The sequence below is a fragment of the Sebastes fasciatus genome, chromosome 22, assembly GCF_043250625.1.
Source record: "Sebastes fasciatus isolate fSebFas1 chromosome 22, fSebFas1.pri, whole genome shotgun sequence".
Taxonomy (NCBI): domain Eukaryota; kingdom Metazoa; phylum Chordata; class Actinopteri; order Perciformes; family Sebastidae; genus Sebastes; species Sebastes fasciatus.
In genome coordinates, this window is record NC_133816.1 from 23263730 (window position 1) to 23282922 (window position 19193).

The following is a 19193-nucleotide window of genomic DNA, read 5'->3' on the forward strand; positions in this document are numbered from 1 at the left end:
ATGTTTGTGCAATATAGTTTACTGTGGTAATCAACGTCACTGCTTTTTGCCAACGGCTGAGGGGACGTTTCTACTTGAAAAATAACTGAAGAGATCGCAGATGGACCCTTTAGTGTGATCCCTTTCTCTTCTTTCTCTTCAATGAAAACAAATGAGGTAGCTTTCTACCTGCAACATTATCAATACAACATATTGACACAACAATACACTCACCTCTGAGGGGTCGCGGTCCGGTGACGTTTTTGGTGCTGTTGAGGACACAATAAACTACCATTACCTTCAAATAGAATCTGCTTTAACTACTTTAAATGGATGCATTCAGATAACTTAAGCATCATCAGGAAAGTGCAGGTAGAACGGACACAAGGACGAACATGTTTGTATTCAAGAAGGAAAGTTAAAAGGAAGCAAACTTTACTAAGATGCCTGCAATATAACAATATAATATTATGCTGTTATTTCTGTGTAAGTGTGCTTAGAAAGATGCGTACAACTGGGGTGTAATTCCTTGTGTATGTACTTGGCGAAAAAAAGCTGATTCTGAATATTCGGAATATTATAAGAATAAAGTCATAACTATACGAGAAAAAAAAAAAATAACCCGTAAAATTACTACTTTATAATATTATGACTTTATTCTCTAAATCTCAGCTTTATTATTTTCCCTCAATGTGGCCCTAATACTCCGTCGTACCGTCGTACCATAGATCTACAACAATGATCAATAAAAATGAAAATGTAAACAAAAAAACAGTTCATTTCCCTTTTTAAAACCCCACAAAGCTGATTCTGATTAACACAAAGTCACTCCAGAACAAACTCTGATCCTGTCGTGATTCTGTAGAACTCGAGTCCGCTGACCGAACACGCAACAACCCGACATTTTGATGCTGGTAACGAAGGACCTTTGGGCTCACCGGTACTTCCTGTTGTCACCGTGGTCTCTGCTGGCGCTGGTTTTCCCCCCGGCGAGGGCGGCTCCACCACCTCGGCGAAGTTCAGGGGGAATATCCCGATTCGCCCGTGGATCTGGCCCCGCCCCCACTCCTCCCCCATGAGCTCCAGGAGGGCGATGACATCACCCTGGGAGAAGGTGAGCTCGTCTTCCTCCTCGCCCTCGTAGTCGAACAAGGCGACGCACCGAGGACCGCTGCACACACACACACACACACACACACAATAAGAAATATACACAACATGAGATGTGGTCCTCTAGAAACACTCAGGTGTGTAGTTCATCATGTTGTGAGTCAGGTGTGTAGTTCATCATGTTGTGAGTCAGGTGTGTAGTTCATCATGTTGTGTGTCTGACCTGACAGGAGGAGGGTCGGGTTGTTCTTTCTGCTCAGTGGGCTGCACCGGAAGAATGGACTAGATGACAAAACAAAAACTATAGTCAACATATATCCTGTAAAATTAAACAAACACATTACATTTCTCTATATTAGTGATGTCACGGCTTCCCGGAGTACACCTGCACATCACTACAGCAAGGTAAGACATTAACCCACTTGATGTCAGCAGGGTTTCCATGAGGTTTTACTCTTTAATATAAATATAAAATATAATTTATAAACATGGAACAAGAACTTTACCAGAATAAATCAGTATTAAATAATGCTAAACTGTGATGGAGTTAAATATAAAATATAGTAAAATATAGTTGAATGAAAGCCTCCTCATTTGCATAAACAAATGTAAAAAGAATACAGAAATAATTAATTTGTGGGAAATAAATAGAGGGGAAATCATGCATAAATACATAAATAAATACACAATTTAATAATAAATAAATACATTTAAAAATAAAAAGAAAATAAATAATAAAATAAATAAATAAATATAAAAGTTAATACAAATAAATAAATGGGAAAATTAAATAGATGAGTTGATAGGGGAATTAATACAAAGGTAAATAAATAAGGAAGCAAATTAGAACAGAAATATCAATTCAACTCACATTTTATTAATTAATTAATACCTACATTTATTTTTAATATTATTTTTGGTACATTGAATGGCATATTTATTTATTTAATCATTTATTATTTGGCAGGTTCTGTCATCCGTATAAGGGACATCACTTTTTTAAAATATATAAAATAAATACATGAATAAATAAATACAATTAAATCATGAATAAATACATTTAAAAATAATTTTAAATAAAAAAAAATACATGCAAAAATCAATACATTTAAAAGTTAATAAATACATAAAAAAATAAAAAAATGAAATAGAAGAGTAGATAAATAAGGGAATTAATACAAAGGTAAAAAACAAAGAAGCAAATTAAAAGAAATATTAATTTATATCACATTCCATCAATTAATTAATGCCTACATTTATTTTTTATATTATTTTTGGTACATTTAATGGCATATTTATTTATATATCGAGTCATTTATTTATTTATTATTTTTTATCACCTTTTAAGGCTTTTAAATAAAAACTAGGTGTTTCCATTACCTGGGAGTCTGACAGGCTGAGGCCCTCCAGGCCGGGTTTTGATTGGCTGTCCTGATCTTGGGCAGGCTCTGGTTGGGTGTCCAGGTCCAGGAGACACTGTGACGGGTTGATGACGGCGGTTTGACTCCTCCCTTCACCTGATTGGTGCTCTGAGGGACTCGGGTCGTCCAGGACGATCAGGACTTCCTGTTTCTGAGAAAACAAAATGAAGAGGATTAAGAGAACTATGTGAAGCATATGACCGTAATATATGTGTGTGTGTGTGTGTTCATACCACGTAGCTGTTATAGAGCGGGTGTCCAGGTTTTGGGCGGGGGGGCAGAGGCGGTCCTCTCTTTGGCGCCCGTTGAAGCTGCACCTGATCGGCTGGTACGGGAGAAGTGGTTTGTGGAGGCGAAGACTGGCTGGCTGGGGGGACGGAGGGGGCGGGGCTAGTTTTGGACGGAGGAGGAGTCTGGTTGGCTGAGGAGCTGACGGCTGGAGGCGGCGGCCGCCCGGGGATGGATTTGATTGGTGGAGGACGGAGGGGGAGGAGCTTCATGTTCGAAGGCCTGGAGAGGAAGAGGGAGAGCGATTCATCAAACAGGAAGAGAGGCTGCTTTTCAACATAAAACAGAGCTGCAGCTTTCTGTTTGTGGCGATATATGGTGAAAATAAGACGTCCAACTGGCTGCATAAATTAAAAGGTTCTCTGCCGGAAAATGGTTTATCACAAATCTCTTTCTTACCGTGGAGGGAGAGGAGGGTCCGAGGAGTCTGGGTTTGCAGTGCCGGTAGGTTCTGGTTTGGTGTGGATCAAGGGGCCCTTCCTCAGGGCCGGAGCCGGAGCCAAAGACGGAGCCGGAGGCAAAGCTGGAGCCGGAGCCAAAGCCGGAGCCGGAGCCGGAGCCGGAACCAAAGCTGGAGCCAAAGCCGGAGCCAAAGCAGGAGCCAAAGCCGGAGCCAAAGACGGAGCCAAAGACGGAGCCAAAGCCGGAGCCAAAGCCGGAGCCAAAGCCGGAGCCAAAGCCGGAGCCAAAGCCGGAGCCAAAGCCGGAGCCAAAGCCGGAGCTGGGGTTGAGGGTTTGAGGCCCGGGGTTGGCCCTGAAGGTTTGGGGGGAGCTGTAGGTTTGGACTGGACTGGGTTTGGATCGGAAGGCGCTGGCGAGGCTACAGTGGGTTTGGGGGCCAGATTTGGAGCTGGAGGTGGAGAGCAGATGTCGGACTACGTTATTACTCATTATTCATGTCAGAAGCTAAAGTGCAATAACAATAAGGGACATTCTTATATAGTAATTGTCTAAAAGCAGAGGTGATGCTTAAAAATAAAGATAAAGTTAAGAAACATTAAATCGATTAAAACACAAAACAAGAACAAAAACAAATCATTGCATCTCACTGTGAGAAATTGAGTCTACTTCTCTCTTGATTTATTACCTCAGTAAACATTGTAAACATGAGTTTATGGTCTCAATCGCTAGTTTCAAGTCTTCTTCAATACAGCATGATGTTCATTTAGTAAATGATGGTCCCATTTAGAGTCAGAGAGACCATAAAGCAGGGGATGCTTTAGGAAGGGGCTATATAATAGAACATTTTGGTCGCCTAAAAATATCTTATTCAGCGTTCGGTTGTTCATGTCACTTCTGGTTGCAAAAACCAAGATGGCGACGGCCAAAAACCAAGAAAGCGGCGGCTAAAAAATCAAGAAAGCGGTGGCCAAAAACCAAAAAGATGATGGCTAAAAACCAAGAAGGCTACGGCCAAAAAACAAAAAGGTGACAGTCAAAAACCAAAAAGGGAACGGCCCAAAAAACAAAACAGCGACAATCAAAAACCAAGATCACGACGGCCAGAAAACAAAAATGCGTCAGCCTATACCAAAAAGACGACGGCCAAAAAAACAAAAAGGCTACGACCAAAAACAAAAAAGGCGATGGCCAAAAACCAAGAAGGCTACGGCCAAAAAAACAAAAAGGTGACAGTTAAAAACCAAGATGACGACGGACAAAATAAAAAAGGCGACAGCCAAAAACCAGAAAGGCCACGACCAAAAACCAAGAAGGCGATGGCCAAAAACCAAGAAGGCTACGGCCAAAAACCAAGAAGGCGATGGCCAAAAACCAAGAAGGGAATGGCCAAAAACCAAGAAGGCGATGGCCAAAAACCAAGAAGGGAACGGCCAAAAACCAAGAAGGCTACGGCCAAAAACCAAGAAGGCGATGGCCAAAAACCAAGAAGGGAACGGCCAAAAACCAAGAAGGCGATGGCCAAAAACCAAGAAGGGAACGGCCAAAAACCAAGAAGGCGATTGCCAAAAACCAAGAAGGGAACGGCCAAAAACCAAGAAGGCGATTGCCAAAAAACAAGTAGGCAACGACCAAATACCAAAAAAAACAACAGCTAAAAACCAAGAAAGTGACGGCTAAAAAACAAGATGGCAACGACCAAGTCTATAAATCAGGACTACAGCAACTTAACGATCTTCCTGGTTAACACATGGTCGTGTAGCAGCCAATAAGCAGCCTGGATAGCTGAGTTCTCTGTCAGGATGTCCAATCACATGGCTTGACTGAACACAACGTAGAACATGACGTGAACATACAGTAGAGCTGAAAGCACACGTCAACAACAGAGGGGGCTTTTCTCCTTCTCTCACAATCACTCCATTTTTCTCTCTTTCTGTTGCACACACACACACACACACGCACACGCACACACACACACACACACACACATCAAGTCTCTCCACATGTTTGCATATTTCTGCAACATAATGAGCAGGATTTGTGTCTCTAAGCTCTCAAACACTCCATTGTACTGAAGCTACATCCAGCTTAGTGTTCACACACTCACACACTCTCTCTCTTACCGCTGGCTCTGCGTGGTGAGGTCAGGGCTGCTGGTTTGGTCGGGACGCCTGGACGAACACTTCCTACTTTCACTGAAACAACAAACATCAGAAAACAAAAGTCAGATTTTCTTTCATGAAAATATATTTTTTGCTTTTAACAACAAAATAGAAGACGGAGTCATGAATAAGAATAAGTCCTAAAAAGAATAAGAAAATAAATGTGGAAATATAAAGACACATAATAAAATATAAAGGATTAATTATAAGCATTTTTATTTATTTGTTCATTTATTTCTATATTTGTTTTAATATTTATTTATTGCATATAAATTACATAAAAAAATATACAGAAAAAAATACATTATTTTATATATGAAAAATAAATATATATTCTTTAAATCTATAAATAAATATATACATAAATAAATTAACAAATAAATGTGAAAATAAATATATTATTATTTTGATATTTTGTTATTTGTCTTTAAGTTTCCACATGTTTTCTCTCATTCTTTTACAGATTTTTTTTTTTTTTTTTTTTTTTTTTTTTTTTTTTTAAATGGCACACTATGACTATGAGATTATTATCAGTACAAAGTCAATATTTAAATTCAGTAGATACCATAAAAAGCCAGCTGGGCAGTTTATTTGCAGACTTAAATTTATATCCGTCATGTCGTCAACGTCATGACGTTTGAGTCTGTACGAGGTTGACTCCTTTATGTATTCAAACACTTGAAACTTTATTCAAATATTGACCTAGTTTAGCTCATAACTTCTGAAATGAAGTTTGAGATTCCCTAAAGTTAACCTGATAATCAGACTTTTGTATAGATCATTTTGTTTTTACTTTTATTATCCCTTATTCACTATTTGAAAGGCTGAAAAAAATTAAATAACTAAAATTATGTATATTATATATAAAATATATAAAATAAATAAAATGATATATATATACATAAAATAAATAAAATTATATATATAAAATTATATAAATGATATACATATACATAAAATAAATAAAATTATATATATATACAGTTTTGAGTAAAATCGAAAGCGAAACAAATGAAATGTGATCCTAGTCAGTGTGATATCAATCTGTGTTTTCCTCATGAGTAAATGTTGCTAAACGTGCAGTAACTAAAGCAATACAGAGATGATATCTAACTACATAATCAAGATTATCACGACTGCAGCTGCTCTGCAGATAACTGAAGTTCAGTCAATGACTGTTAACTAAACTGAAAGCTTATCAGCGAGCAGCTGTTACACATTATTCAGGTTATCAGCTAGATAAGCAGTGTAAGCGGGAAGCAGCACGCCTCCTCCATTCCTCATGTAAATATTTGTGAAACGAGCTGAACTTCTGCTCACCGGCAGAAACAGAGAAGCAGGAGTTCACCGGCTGAATGAGATCAACTCTAAACAGTTTCATAACGTCACGGCTGAGCGACATCACAGAAACGAGAAACACCCGTCAATATAATCAACTGCCCCGAGAGATATCTTTCTTTATCCTGAACTGAGCCATGAATCACACATAGGATGTTTGTCAATTTAAAAGATAATTTTGCAAGTCAAGAGTCTAAAGTCTGGACAAAACAAGACATTTGAGGACGTCATCTTGGGCTTTGGGAAACACTGATTGACATATTATGACATTTTATAGACCAAACAACTAATCGATTAATCGAGAAAAATAATCAACAGATTAATCGACAATGAAAATAATCGTTAGTTGCAGCCCTAAATCAGATGTCTAACCTGTTCATGTAAAATGCTGAAATCAACTTGCAACTAAAAGTTGTATTACAATGTCCCAATGTGACTTATTGAAATCTCACAGTCCTGTAAATGAAAGGTCTCAGGTCCATGTTTATGTACAGCCGTGAGTAAAGACTTAAACCCTCTACCTGCTCATTAACTATGAGTCACTCTGCTTACGACACCGGCCAAACGTCTCAACACAAAAACACGTCTGTGGGCAGTGAAAAAACAAAACGGAAAAATGGGAAAGAAAGATGGAAAACTTTGTGTTTTTGGCTTCCTGAATAAACTGTTGTTGTTGTTGTTCGACTGCTCTGACTACTCAGATGGAGAATCATTGTTTCATTAAAGCGTCTAAGCCCTTTAGTGGTCCAACTTTAAACACTCCAAAATGTCTCACCTCAACTATGTTTAACCACCACATTTAGGTTGAGCTCATCGGAAAATACCACTTACGTAGTTTGTTTTTCAGGTTACTGTCACACAGTTACACTCCAAAAGGACTCTAGAGTCTATTTACTGTGTGCCCAATGCCAAAATTAGATTTGTTCATGTATGACTAAAATCACAACAACACACTTACTGGACAATTTAGACAAAAAAGATGTTTTTGCTTCAAAATCTAACGAAATACTCGGCTTCTAACCATATTTGTTGGCGTTTAGCCTTTCAAAAACAAAATATTCACAGTGGTCAAAAACCACAAAGGAAGGCCTGCACCTGTATTAACAGGGCGCTCGAGCAGCAATCTAACACCATAAATAACATTTAGAGTCGGGCGGTCAAAGTTAACGCGATAACGCAGAATTCGTTTTAACGCCACTAATTTCTTTAACGCATTAACGCAAACTATCTCGTCTTATCTCATTTTTAAAGCTAGAGTGAAGATAATGGTATCATATGAAACTAAAAACTTGATGAGCCTATTGGTACCGATCATGTTAAACTAGCTTGTCGGAAAGAACACTAAATAATGCTACGAAGTTAAGATAAATTTTGGCGAAGAAAAACTGTCATGTCCATTTTCAAAGGAGTCCCTTGACCTCTGACCTCCAGATCTGTGAATGTAAATGGGTTCTATGGGTACCAACGAGTCTCCCCTTTACAGACATGCCCACTTTATGATAATCACATGCAGTTTGGGGCAAGTCATAGTCAAGTCAGCACACTGACACACTGACAGCTGTTGTTGCCTGTTGGGCTGCAGTTTGCCATGTTATGATCTGAGCATATTGTTTTATGCTAAATGCAGTACCTGTGAGGGTTTCTGGACAATATCTGTCATTGATTTGTGTTGGTAATTGATTTCCAATAATAAATATATACACACATTTGCATGAAGCAGCATATTTGCCCACTCCCATGTTGATAAGAGTATTAAATACTTGACAAATCTCCCTTTAAGGTTCATTTTGAACAGGCGTGAATTTGCGTCTATTCGCCTCTTTGCATCATCTTTGTATGTAATTGGTGTGAACACACCGTAACACTCACCGGTTTGGTTTGCAGCGTCCTGCGTCACATCACCTCCGGTCTGAGTCTCGGTTTGTCCAACCTCCACAGAGGGTCTCGGGGGCAGACTTGGGGTGGCGTGCCCAGCCGTGGCGCTCTTATCCTGGTGCGGAGCCCCTATGCTGGCCCTGGGGGCGACCGGAGGTCTGGGCGGAGGTTTGGGGTTGGTCTCACCGACGGAGGGGGTGAGTTTGGGCGGAGGGGGCCTGGGGGCCGGGACGGGGGCCGAGGTACCGGACGGGAGGGGTTCTGGTGCAGACTGTGGTTTCGGTGATACGGAGGGTTTTTGGGGCTGCGGTACCAACGCTGGAGCAGATTTCGGGGAACAGGAAGCTGTCGGTTCGGTCGCAGATTGAGCGTTCACGTCGGTTGTTTTCTCAGCGCTGCCCGAGTCTGTCAAGCCACCGTCCTCCCAGAATACCTTGCTGGACGGTTTGGGTGCATGTGAAAAGTTTTTGGGTTTCGGGGCGACGGTGGGAGGGATGGATTTGGCTGGTTGCCCCTGGAGACGAGGGCGTGGCCGGGGTTCAGGTCTCTTAGCGACGACACAGTCTCCGTTGTTCCCGTCTCCGCCGCTCCCATCATCCACCTGCTGCTCAAAGGCTTGTATCCTCGCTTTCAGAGTCGCCATGTCCTCCTCGTCCTCCTCTTCCTCGCTCTCTGATTGGCCGCTGTCGCTGCGGCGATCAGGGAAGCCCCAGTCGTCCCCGCTGAAGGCGTCGAGCAGCTCCTGAAGGTACTTCCCCTGACTCACTCCCCGGTCGGCGTCGGTTCCCCCGCGGGCGGCAGCTAGCGTCGCCAAACCGTCCTCGCGCAGTTTCACCAAAGTCTGGACTCTGACGTCGCTGCCGGTTGGCGCGCTGAGCCTGGAGCGGGGGCGTGGCGTGGGGCGCTCCGACGGGGCGTGAGAGGAAGAGGCGGGAGGAGTTGCCACGTCAACGGCAGCAAAAGACTGATCCCATTGGTCAGTTTGAGCACCGGAGGTCGTGGTCAAAGGCGAGCAGAGCTCAGCGAGGAGGTCGCAGCAGTGTGTGCGGGCGCCGCTTGGTACCACGCTGTCAAGGGAGGCGTGTGTTGATTGGCTGGCTGCGATGGCGATGATGTCATCAACGTGAGACGGTTTGGGAGGGTAAGGCGGCCGCGGCGGTCTCAATGGTCTTCTCGCTGCACACAAACACACTTCATTAATTAACACATATTCATCAATAACAGCGTTAATAAATAAAAGAGCTTCCTCTCTCACCCGGAGAGTCCAGGGGGTCGGGGGCGGATCCCGGGTCGGTCTGGGTCGCGATGGTTATTGTAGAAGCTGGACGTGATGATGAGGAGGATGAGGAGGGGCAGGAGGAAGGAGGAGGAAGGAGAACCTGCTCCTGTGTCTTCTCCCTGATCACCTCCTCGTAGGACGGAGGAGGCTGAGGAGGAGAAACAGCGTTAAGCATTCTCTAATCCAGATCCTCTCACGTCGTATAGGTTAGTAAACTGAATGTATTTTAATTATAATATTATTATTTGTTGTACATTTTTTGGGATATTTGTGTGTTGAATTTGCCATTTTCTTGCATTAACCCTTTGGGGACTGAGACATGTTTTGTCTATCACTGGGGCCTCGACTCGTCTACCGCTGCATCCATCGGTTAGGTTGTTTGTGTTATTGTGCGACTTTCTGATCTGAACTAACGTGGCGTCCGCAGCAGTACATCGCTTAGTAGGTAACGTTAATACACTGACTATAGTGGTACGTGTCCACAGGGGCGTTTTTTATGGCGAGGGGACGCGACGCTTCCCAACATTGGACGCTTGGTGTGCTGTCCCTAGAAACAAGGCACTCGGCTCCTGATTGGACGAACGCTTTCCCGCCGTTGGCTGCTGCTCCCAGCTTTCAAACCGGAACCAGTCTGGAGGCTCGTTTGGAAACTTTCTTCTCTTATTTCATGTAAATAGTTCACTGAAATGTGTTTCTGAAAACATTTGAGGCGAGAAATAATCCATGCAGTTGATGAATCTGTCTTTATTTTAGATCAACAACGTTTATTTTAAAAGATCCTCGGGAGTTTCGAGAGGCGGCGAGTCGTGTCGGACGCCCGTGATTTGCATAAAGTAGACGAGCCCTCAACTTTATGCAAATAAGGAGCGGGCGTCGTGACGCCTAGTCTCTCGAATCGCGACGCCACACTACCAGAATGCATTGAATACATAAGTGAACACCACTGGGAAGCTACAGAATGATATCAAAACATAATGCTATCCTTTAATAACTGGACAGTTCGGGGGGTTACCTGTATGGACGGAGGGATTGTGGGTCCCCAGATCTGTGCAGCAGGAGGAGGGGGAGGTGGGAATCCTCCAGAGGCTCCGGGGAACCAGGACGTGGAGGACAGCGGCTCCGCAGACAGGATGGTGATCTCCGGTCGCCTAGCAACGGGTCCAGATTTACAGGAAGTAAGCGACAGAGAAACCCCATGTTCCATACATCATCAAACACAAACAAACAAACTAAAATATTCTTCGTGTCAAAAACCTCAGAATACAAATGTAAACTTTGCCAACAGTTTGCAGGAATACAACTTCAACTTTTGCACGTTTGTATTTTTTCTATGCACATGAAAACACATATTTTTATTTAACTTAAGCATTCCCAGTTAAGTGTTTTATGTTCAGCTGTGACCTTAATATGAAGGAAGCAGCCCACACTGATTAAAGAATAGTTTATAAGTGTTTATGCTGGTGAAAGTGATGCGGGGGAGGAGAATCCAGTAAAACTCCTGACAGTAACTGTATTTACTGTAAACACTAAACGATCACGCCGGCTTGTTGACTACAAATAATCTCTCTCTCTTTTCTTCCTGACGTGACAAATTAATAAAAGAGCAGCTACATCAAACTGCACGACGGAGCAAACCCAAAGAATGGAACTGTTTAAAAGATAATATGGTTTTGAATTTTCACGTTTCCTGTTCAGGGTAGATTTTTAAATTGGTACCCATATTATTGAATGTGAACAATCAGGAACCTGTTTAGCCTTATTAAACAGGTAAACGTTTACAGTGTCTTACCTCCTGTCTCTGTCTCTGTCCCTGTCCCTGTCCCTGTCCCTGTCTCGCTCTCTGTCTCTGTCTCTGGACGACTCAGAGAGAGACGTTGACCTGGTGGAGGCTGATAGACAGACAGGAAACAGTTATAAATATAGACAATATAAATGAACAGGAATTACAATTACAGTATATAATAAATATAGTATATAATCATAGAACCCCTTTGTAAAAACCTTCAGAATATAGATAGGAATGAAACTGGAAAGTTTGGTGGATGTAAGTGCTACTGAAGTGGAAAAATGTCCTTTAAAAGATATGGATTGTAAAATTTCATACATTTTAAAGACACTACAGGTGAATAGGGTAAAATATTTAACTAATAGATATCACCATGAAACTTCCCCAGTTGATTACTGACATTAAGACAATTCTTTTTTGTATTACAAGTTTTCTGAAATTTTATGTTTAAATATGTAAATGAGGCAGTATCTTATTAAATATGTGCTAATTTTCATACATTTCCAGAACAGAAATCTGAACATTGGATAAAACCAGGTTCAAAATTCTTGTTTTATTTAGTTGACATGTTAGAGTTAAAGGTTTTTACTTTTTATCACTCCATAAATCAGAAAATACTGTCAACAGTCATAAAAAAAAAATCTATTTTCGCCATGTTTTTGGGAATAAAATGTTGTATAAATCAGGCTATGAATTATATATGAACAAACCCCTCTATAAAAAACTTCAGAATATAGATAGGAATGAAAGTGGAAGGTTTGGTGGATGTAAGTGCTACTGAAGTGGAGATTTCTGGCTCAGAGTCTGAGAAAAAAAATGTCCAAAATAATTCATACATTTTGAAGACACACTACAGGTGAATAGGGTAAAATATTTAACTAATAGATATCACCATGAAACTTCCCCAGTTGATTACTGACACAAAGGCAATTCTTTTTTGCATTATAAGTTTTCTGAAATGTTATGTTTATATATACAAATGAGGCATTATCTAATGTTAACTTTCGGTGAATTTAGGGGAAATCTACAGACGCAAATAGACAAAAAGTAGTAAAATAAACACCTAAATATGTATTTTGGATGTTTTTCTTTCCACTAGTCTGAAAGAAGACATGTAAGCCTAAACAAAATAGCCCAAAATCTAAAAACTGACGATGTTTTTAAGCTACAAAAAGGGAGTCAAACGATGGTGTAAGTGGTTCAACAGAAGACTGTGGTGACAGTCCAGTCCTGGGAGTTGCTGCCTTCGTTGCCATGCTGGATTTTATTTCCCCACAAAAAGGTCAAAATGCATATTTCCCTTCTTTTTTTTTATAAATCCACACTTTTCCAGGCTGCGACTCAGAGCTCTGTTAGACAAATTACCATCCGTTTAGACTTCACATGCACTCCCAGGAATCTAATAATCTTTTACAACCCCTAGCATTACTAAAAAATATTAAGTTAGGAAAGATAGATTCATTTTTATGCACCTTAAAAACTAAATATGTTTACTTCTTTCTTCAAGGCAACATTGTAAAAGTCTGAACTAGTACTTTTCCTCATAATTTCCATTAAGTTTCCAGCATTTCTTTGTGTACGGTAAAGTGATTTTAATCTGCAGACATAAAACACACAAAGAAGAAGAAGAAGAAGAAGAAGAGGACTACTCACTTCTCTTGATGGCTGCTCTGATGGACGAGAGAGGACCCTGGCTGCAGAGAGAAAGAGAGAGAGAGAGAGAGAGAGAGAGAGAGAGAGAGAGAGAGGAGGGATGGGGGGAAAGAAAAAAGGAAAACATGAGTCACAGTATTTCACCTCTCTCTCTCCCTCCTCTCGTTTCCAGTGACAAACATAGCTCAGTCCTCCCACGCTGTACTTTTTACGTTTGCATTGAGGCTCTACCTAGCGTCAAAGCATGTTTACATGAGTGCTGAAATGCTCGAGGACAGACCCAGGATTAATTCTTCGGTCATCTGGAAGGAGGAGAAGTTTCAGATTCGCCAAAGTGACGCAATAACACAAACTAACTAACAGATCGATGCAGCGGTAGACCAGCAACTCCCACGAGAGGTTAAATTACTGTTTTTGTGAATGGAGTCTGGTGGCTTTGAAGAGAGGGTGGTTGCGTCATGTGGTGGCGGCTGCATCGCGTGGTGGCGGCTGCGTCGCGCTGGGCGGCTGCGTCGCGTCTGCGTCGCGTGGCGGCTGCGTCATGTGGTGGCTGCGTCATGTGGTGGCGGCTGCGTCGCGTGGTTTGGGGCTGCATCGCGTGGCGCCTGCATCGCGTGGCGGCTGCGTGATTCATGCGTCGGGTGTTCACACCAGCTGTGTGTCTGCTGCTGTCAGCCCTTTCTTTCTACATAGTTTGCCTTTCATAATGGCCATTTCATTTAATTATAAATGTAATTTATATTTATTTTAGACTGAGAAAGGTTAAGAAACGTGTGGTAATTTGTAAATTATAGTAATAATCCACAATTAAAAACAAGTCTTTACTTTTTTTCATCTCCGTAACATATTCTACAGATAGAGACTTTGAAACTGTAGTAATGTTGCTGATATGAGCGACGCAGCGTCTCACGCAGGCAGTGTGACTGCTCTAACCTGTTAACACGGACGCCGAAATAAAAATAAAAACAGGTAACGCAGCCGCCACGCGCTGCTGACGTTCCCTGTGTGGACGAGGCTTTAGTCCTGTGTCAAATGTCCTTGTTAGTTTTTAAATCATTTAGTCAACTTCATCCCGTTTTTAGGCAAGTTTTAGTCTTATCTTAGTCAAAAGAAAACTGTAAATATTTCAGTCTAGTTTAGTCGATGAAAACTGTTTTAGTCTTCAGATTATATTGAACATTTCAGTCAATATAGTCGAGCCAAATTATCACCTGGTGTCTTTCTCCCTGGCCCTGTTGTTGTCATTGTTAACTTTATCTTAAGTAAGAGTCCTCCTGACTGAGCTCATCGTGTGCTGATGTGACGCGTGCAGCACAGGAAACAAAAATACACTCTATAACATTTCATCTCCTCTTTTTTGTTAACGAAAATAAAGAGATTTTTGGATTCTATTTTTTTTAAAACTACATTTTAGTCTTTTTTTTTTCGTCAACAATATTGGTATTTAATGATGTTGGTCAGTTTTCGTTAACAGAGTTAATACCGGGGCATGCAGGCTCAGGTCAGCAAATAAAATACCCTCTCCAATTGGCTTTAATGTGAAACAACATCGTGCAAAAACTCCTGTAAAATGCTCTCCGTAGTGAGAAAAACAAGAACATATCCTCTGCACACACATGTGAAGACGACACAGGAAGTGTTAAAGCCTGAAACATCCTTTTACATCCCAGAGGAGACAGACTCACAGACATCTACAGTAGATATACGTAGTTGTAAAATAGATCTATCGCGGGTTGTTTTCACCCAAACTGTTGAATGATTTAAAAGCTATTTCATCCTGAAATGGAGCCAACGTTCTTCTTATTCACACAGAGAAGTAGTAGTTGTTGCCGGGCAGGACAGGAATCAGACTCACCCAGAAGACAGAAGGAGGTCAGACGTCTTACACTTTGTCTTTTTTAAACTCGTCTTTCAGTCTTTTGTCTCTCACCGTTTCTCTCTTGCTTTCTCTTTGTGCCACAGAGCTACTAACCATGAACAGACACATGACTCACCCCTGACACTGTCCAAACACACACACACACACTCAGAACTCACTGCTTTGCTTTAAAACGGGATGGAAAAACCTTCCCGTCCGCTGGAAAAAGGGTTGGACAAAACTAAATAAAACAGATCTAGAGCTCGAGGGTCATTTTTGAGGCTGTAGTTTGTTTTTTGTGAAGTCAGTAGGGGTGGGGGAAATTTTTTTTATTCATCTATGTATCGCAATTTCTTTTTTACGATGTTGAAACAGATGTTTTTAACTCCAGAATCGATATATTTGCTTCATTTGAGTCTATGTGGAGGTAGAAGGAAGTTACCGCTTTTATTGTTGTAGTCTGAGTAACGTGACGTCATATCTGTTCCGTATCCGTCAACCAAAACAAACCTCAGAAAGTATAAAACGTTGGAGGGTCGTCGTGGATACGACCTGCACCCTCCCATGTTAAATCCAGCGTGGTAAACACTACACATCCAGTTAAGGATGGAAACACTTTGGGTTTCACACATTGACAGGAAAAGCAGAGCTAGACAGAGCAGAGCTAAAGCTGCATGCTAACGTCTAAAAAAGGCCAAAATATGTCCGAAAATAAGTCCGAACAAAGGCTGGAAAGAGGCAGAAAAAAGGCCAAAATATGTCCGAAATACTGTATGTCTGAAAAAGGGACGAAAAAAATGCCGAAGTATGTTCGAAATATGGCCCAAAAAATTCAAAAAAAATGTCAAAAAAAGGCTGAAAAATGTCAAAAAAAAACAAAAAAACGCGGAAAAATGTCAAAAAAAAGATCCGAAAAAAGTGCGAAAAAGTTATCAGGAAACATTATCATATCGCAAAAAAAATGCAAAAGTATGCACGAAATATGGCCTAAAAAAATGCCCCAAAATGTCCAAAAAAAGACTGAAATTAAAAAAAAAAAAAAAGTCGGAAAAATGTCTGCAAAAAGATCCGTAAAAAGTGCGAAAAAGTTAGCAGGAAACATTATCGTATCGCAAAAAAATGACAAAGTATGCACGAAATATGGCCCACAAAATGTCCAAAAAAAGGCTGAAAAATGTAAAAAGAAAAGGCAGACAAATGTCTGCAAAAGATCTGAAAAAAGTGCGAAAAAGTTAGCAGGAAACGTCATCGTATCGCGAAAAAATGCCAAAGTATGGCCCAAACGATGTCCAAAAAAAGCTTCTGACTACATACATGCTGAAAATCAAACATTTTTACTTTATTAATTTAGATATTTTCCAAAGTAAAAGTCCCTAGAAGTGTATGACTCAACTTTTCCCTCCATGGTCTAGAGTTAAAAGAGTTAACAATAGTTGCAATAAATCTTAATATCGAATCACAATACATATCGAATCGTGATCGTATTGAATGAGGAGAAAGGTGAATCCTCCCAGCTCTAAAAGTCAGACTTGGTTAGTGTCTACTTTGTGAACACCATCTCTCTTTGCTGTTATCTGTGTTTGGCCAACGTTTGAGCCTTTTCCTCTTTCCCCATTACGTCATTGTAGGTGTGTGTACGGCTGATGGTCCAGCAGCTTCGCGGGCAGACACTGATGTGAATCACAACTAGAAGAGTGAGGGATTAGGTTTCGGTACACTCCAAACAAACTCGTGTTCACAATGAACAGCCACACCCGAGGAGGAGTTAGAAAGACAGACAACATTTCCTCGGAGGCATTCATACTTTGGTTGTAGTGACAGAAGTAATCGTGTGAGGATTGAAAACACAAAGCTTAAAAGCCGTTGCCCTGTGGCGGTTTTCACTACTATGAGTATATGTTTTTATGAATTGGTCCCTGTTTTGTTTGCCTGCCTGTTCTCTAAACTAAATGTCAGTTTTGTTTCTCTTCTTACCATCCTTTAAGTGAAATAAACTCAAACTGAGGCTGTTTCCCCCTTAAACACACACACACTCATTAAACTCTGTGACTTCTCCGGCTAGTTGCCATGCCAACTGGGCTAACAGACAAAATACTTTCAGGAGTGTGTCAGAGCCGGAGACCAAAGGGGGAGAAAAAGTAGATCCTGCAGAAAATAGTCCCAAACTGGAGCTTTTAAAACAATCAGAAGCTGATTTACTGATTTATTCTGCAGCTGATCTACCTCAAAGAGCTCTCTCTGAAACCGCCACGATTTCTACATCAAACACACCTCCTCCACCTCGACCCAAACTGTCTCTCTCTCTCCATGTGGGTCACATTAAAGAGCTCCTGGTAACAGTTACTCATCTCCAAACTGTCAAGAGTAAAAGAATCTCTTACCTGTGACGATGCTCCGGTTTACGTCTGTCAGGACGACCTGTGAGGAGAAAGAGAGAGGTTGAGATTAACAGGACTGAACATCGAAACCTGTCAAGAAGTAAAAGTCGGCATTAAATGCAAGATTGATAGACTTATTCTTTGGTCACATATTTCCTATTCTATAACTTTACACGATACGATGTTATGCGATTTTAATCCTTTTGTGATATGCAACTTTACTTGTTTTGGTTCACTCTAAATGCTCTCATCAAACTGATTTCCAGGCAGCTGTTTTCAGCGTAAACGCTCTGATAAACCCGCCGTTCACTACCTGATCAGCAGAAAACAGCAGACACACCCAGTTAACGAGCAGCTGGTGAACATAGGGGAGCATTTAGCAGCTAACGAGGCAGATATCTCCCTCAGGAGGTGGTGGTGGAGACCAAAAACAGAGCTAAAAGAGTGGACTTACATTAATCTGGTGGACACAAACACGAATAGATTTAAATAATTTGCTTTAAATCATGTGTGGACATTAGGGCTGTCAACCCGATAACAACACTTTAACACAAATTTGTTTTAACGCCACTAAATTCTTTAACGCAAAAATATATAAAACATATTGATATTCCCCAAACTAAGATATTTAAAAAGTATTGTTTTGGTCCCAAAACTCAAGTATTGTAGTGGCACCAACAACCAAAAATGTTCAAATGATACCCAGCCCTGGTGATGGAGCATCAAGAAAGATAACATCCAGAAGAAGAAGAAAATGACACACATGTCAACATCTATCTCACACTAAAATTAAAAAATACAATTAATTTAGCCATAAATTCCATGCAAACCTCACAGGAAGTGATGCGTTTTATGTTTCCAGTATGTTTGGAATAAACAGAAAGTCGTGGTGGAGCACACACAGAAAATAGCGCCACCTACAGGAGCTACATGGAGGATGTTTCCGTCCTGGTCCACACTGATTGACAGGTGATTTATGGGAAATGTAGTTTAAAAACAAAACAGTGATGAGCAACAACAGTGAAGACAAACGAGTCCTCACCTGAACCTCCAAAGAAAGAAGAGGTAGTTTCTCTCTGAGCTGGAGCTGGACTGTGTTTCTCCTACCTCCTCCTCCTTTCCTCTGCTTCTCTTCACACCCCAAAAAACTGATAATCAGGTCGGCTTCACTTCCTGTCGTGTCCAGAGAAACTAAACGTAGACGCGTTTGTAAAGTATTCTATAAAAAAAGAGACTTCTTTTCTTCCTATTCTGTCTTCTTCTTCTTCTTCTCCTTCTCTTCCCCCAACTCTCTGTCTCTTCTGTCTCTAAACCTCTAACTGGACCACCCGTCTGCTCTGTCCAGCTTCCTGATTGGCAGAGGAGCAACCAGGAAGCGAGGCTGTGATTGGCTGCTGTGGGATTCTGCTGCAGTCATCAGGAGCTTTAACACTTCCAGATGTTTGTCCTGCTGCTGCTGCAGGCTGCCTCGGCTTTGTGTGTCAGAGCTGCGTTCAAACACGCCAAATGCACAACGCAGCAACTTTTTCCTCGCCGCATGTCATCTGATGGGTTTCTTGTTGGGGCGGGGGGGTTGGAGGGTTGGAGGTTACAAGGGATTTAATGTTTTAGCTCAAGGAATGATTACATGTAGGCAAAAGATGACTAACTCAACTCTACGAAGCTTT

General features: G+C 41.2%; 1 protein-coding gene across 1 annotated transcript in view; it reads right to left on the minus strand.

Moving 5' to 3' along the window:
* Positions 1 to 19193, minus strand: part of LOC141761090 (uncharacterized) — a 28310-nt gene that overhangs the window by 4292 nt on the left and 4825 nt on the right. The window contains exons 2-14 of the mRNA XM_074624318.1: positions 17530 to 17566; positions 13291 to 13331; positions 11641 to 11740; positions 10864 to 10999; positions 9828 to 9999; positions 8567 to 9748; positions 5321 to 5392; positions 3198 to 3648; positions 2744 to 3020; positions 2470 to 2661; positions 1313 to 1371; positions 918 to 1150; positions 214 to 248 (exon numbers count right to left, since the gene is read on the minus strand). Coding sequence (XP_074480419.1) covers positions 214 to 248; positions 918 to 1150; positions 1313 to 1371; positions 2470 to 2661; positions 2744 to 3020; positions 3198 to 3648; positions 5321 to 5392; positions 8567 to 9748; positions 9828 to 9999; positions 10864 to 10999; positions 11641 to 11740; positions 13291 to 13331; positions 17530 to 17566 — 2987 coding nt within the window. The remainder of the gene's footprint in view (positions 1 to 213; positions 249 to 917; positions 1151 to 1312; positions 1372 to 2469; positions 2662 to 2743; positions 3021 to 3197; positions 3649 to 5320; positions 5393 to 8566; positions 9749 to 9827; positions 10000 to 10863; positions 11000 to 11640; positions 11741 to 13290; positions 13332 to 17529; positions 17567 to 19193) is intronic.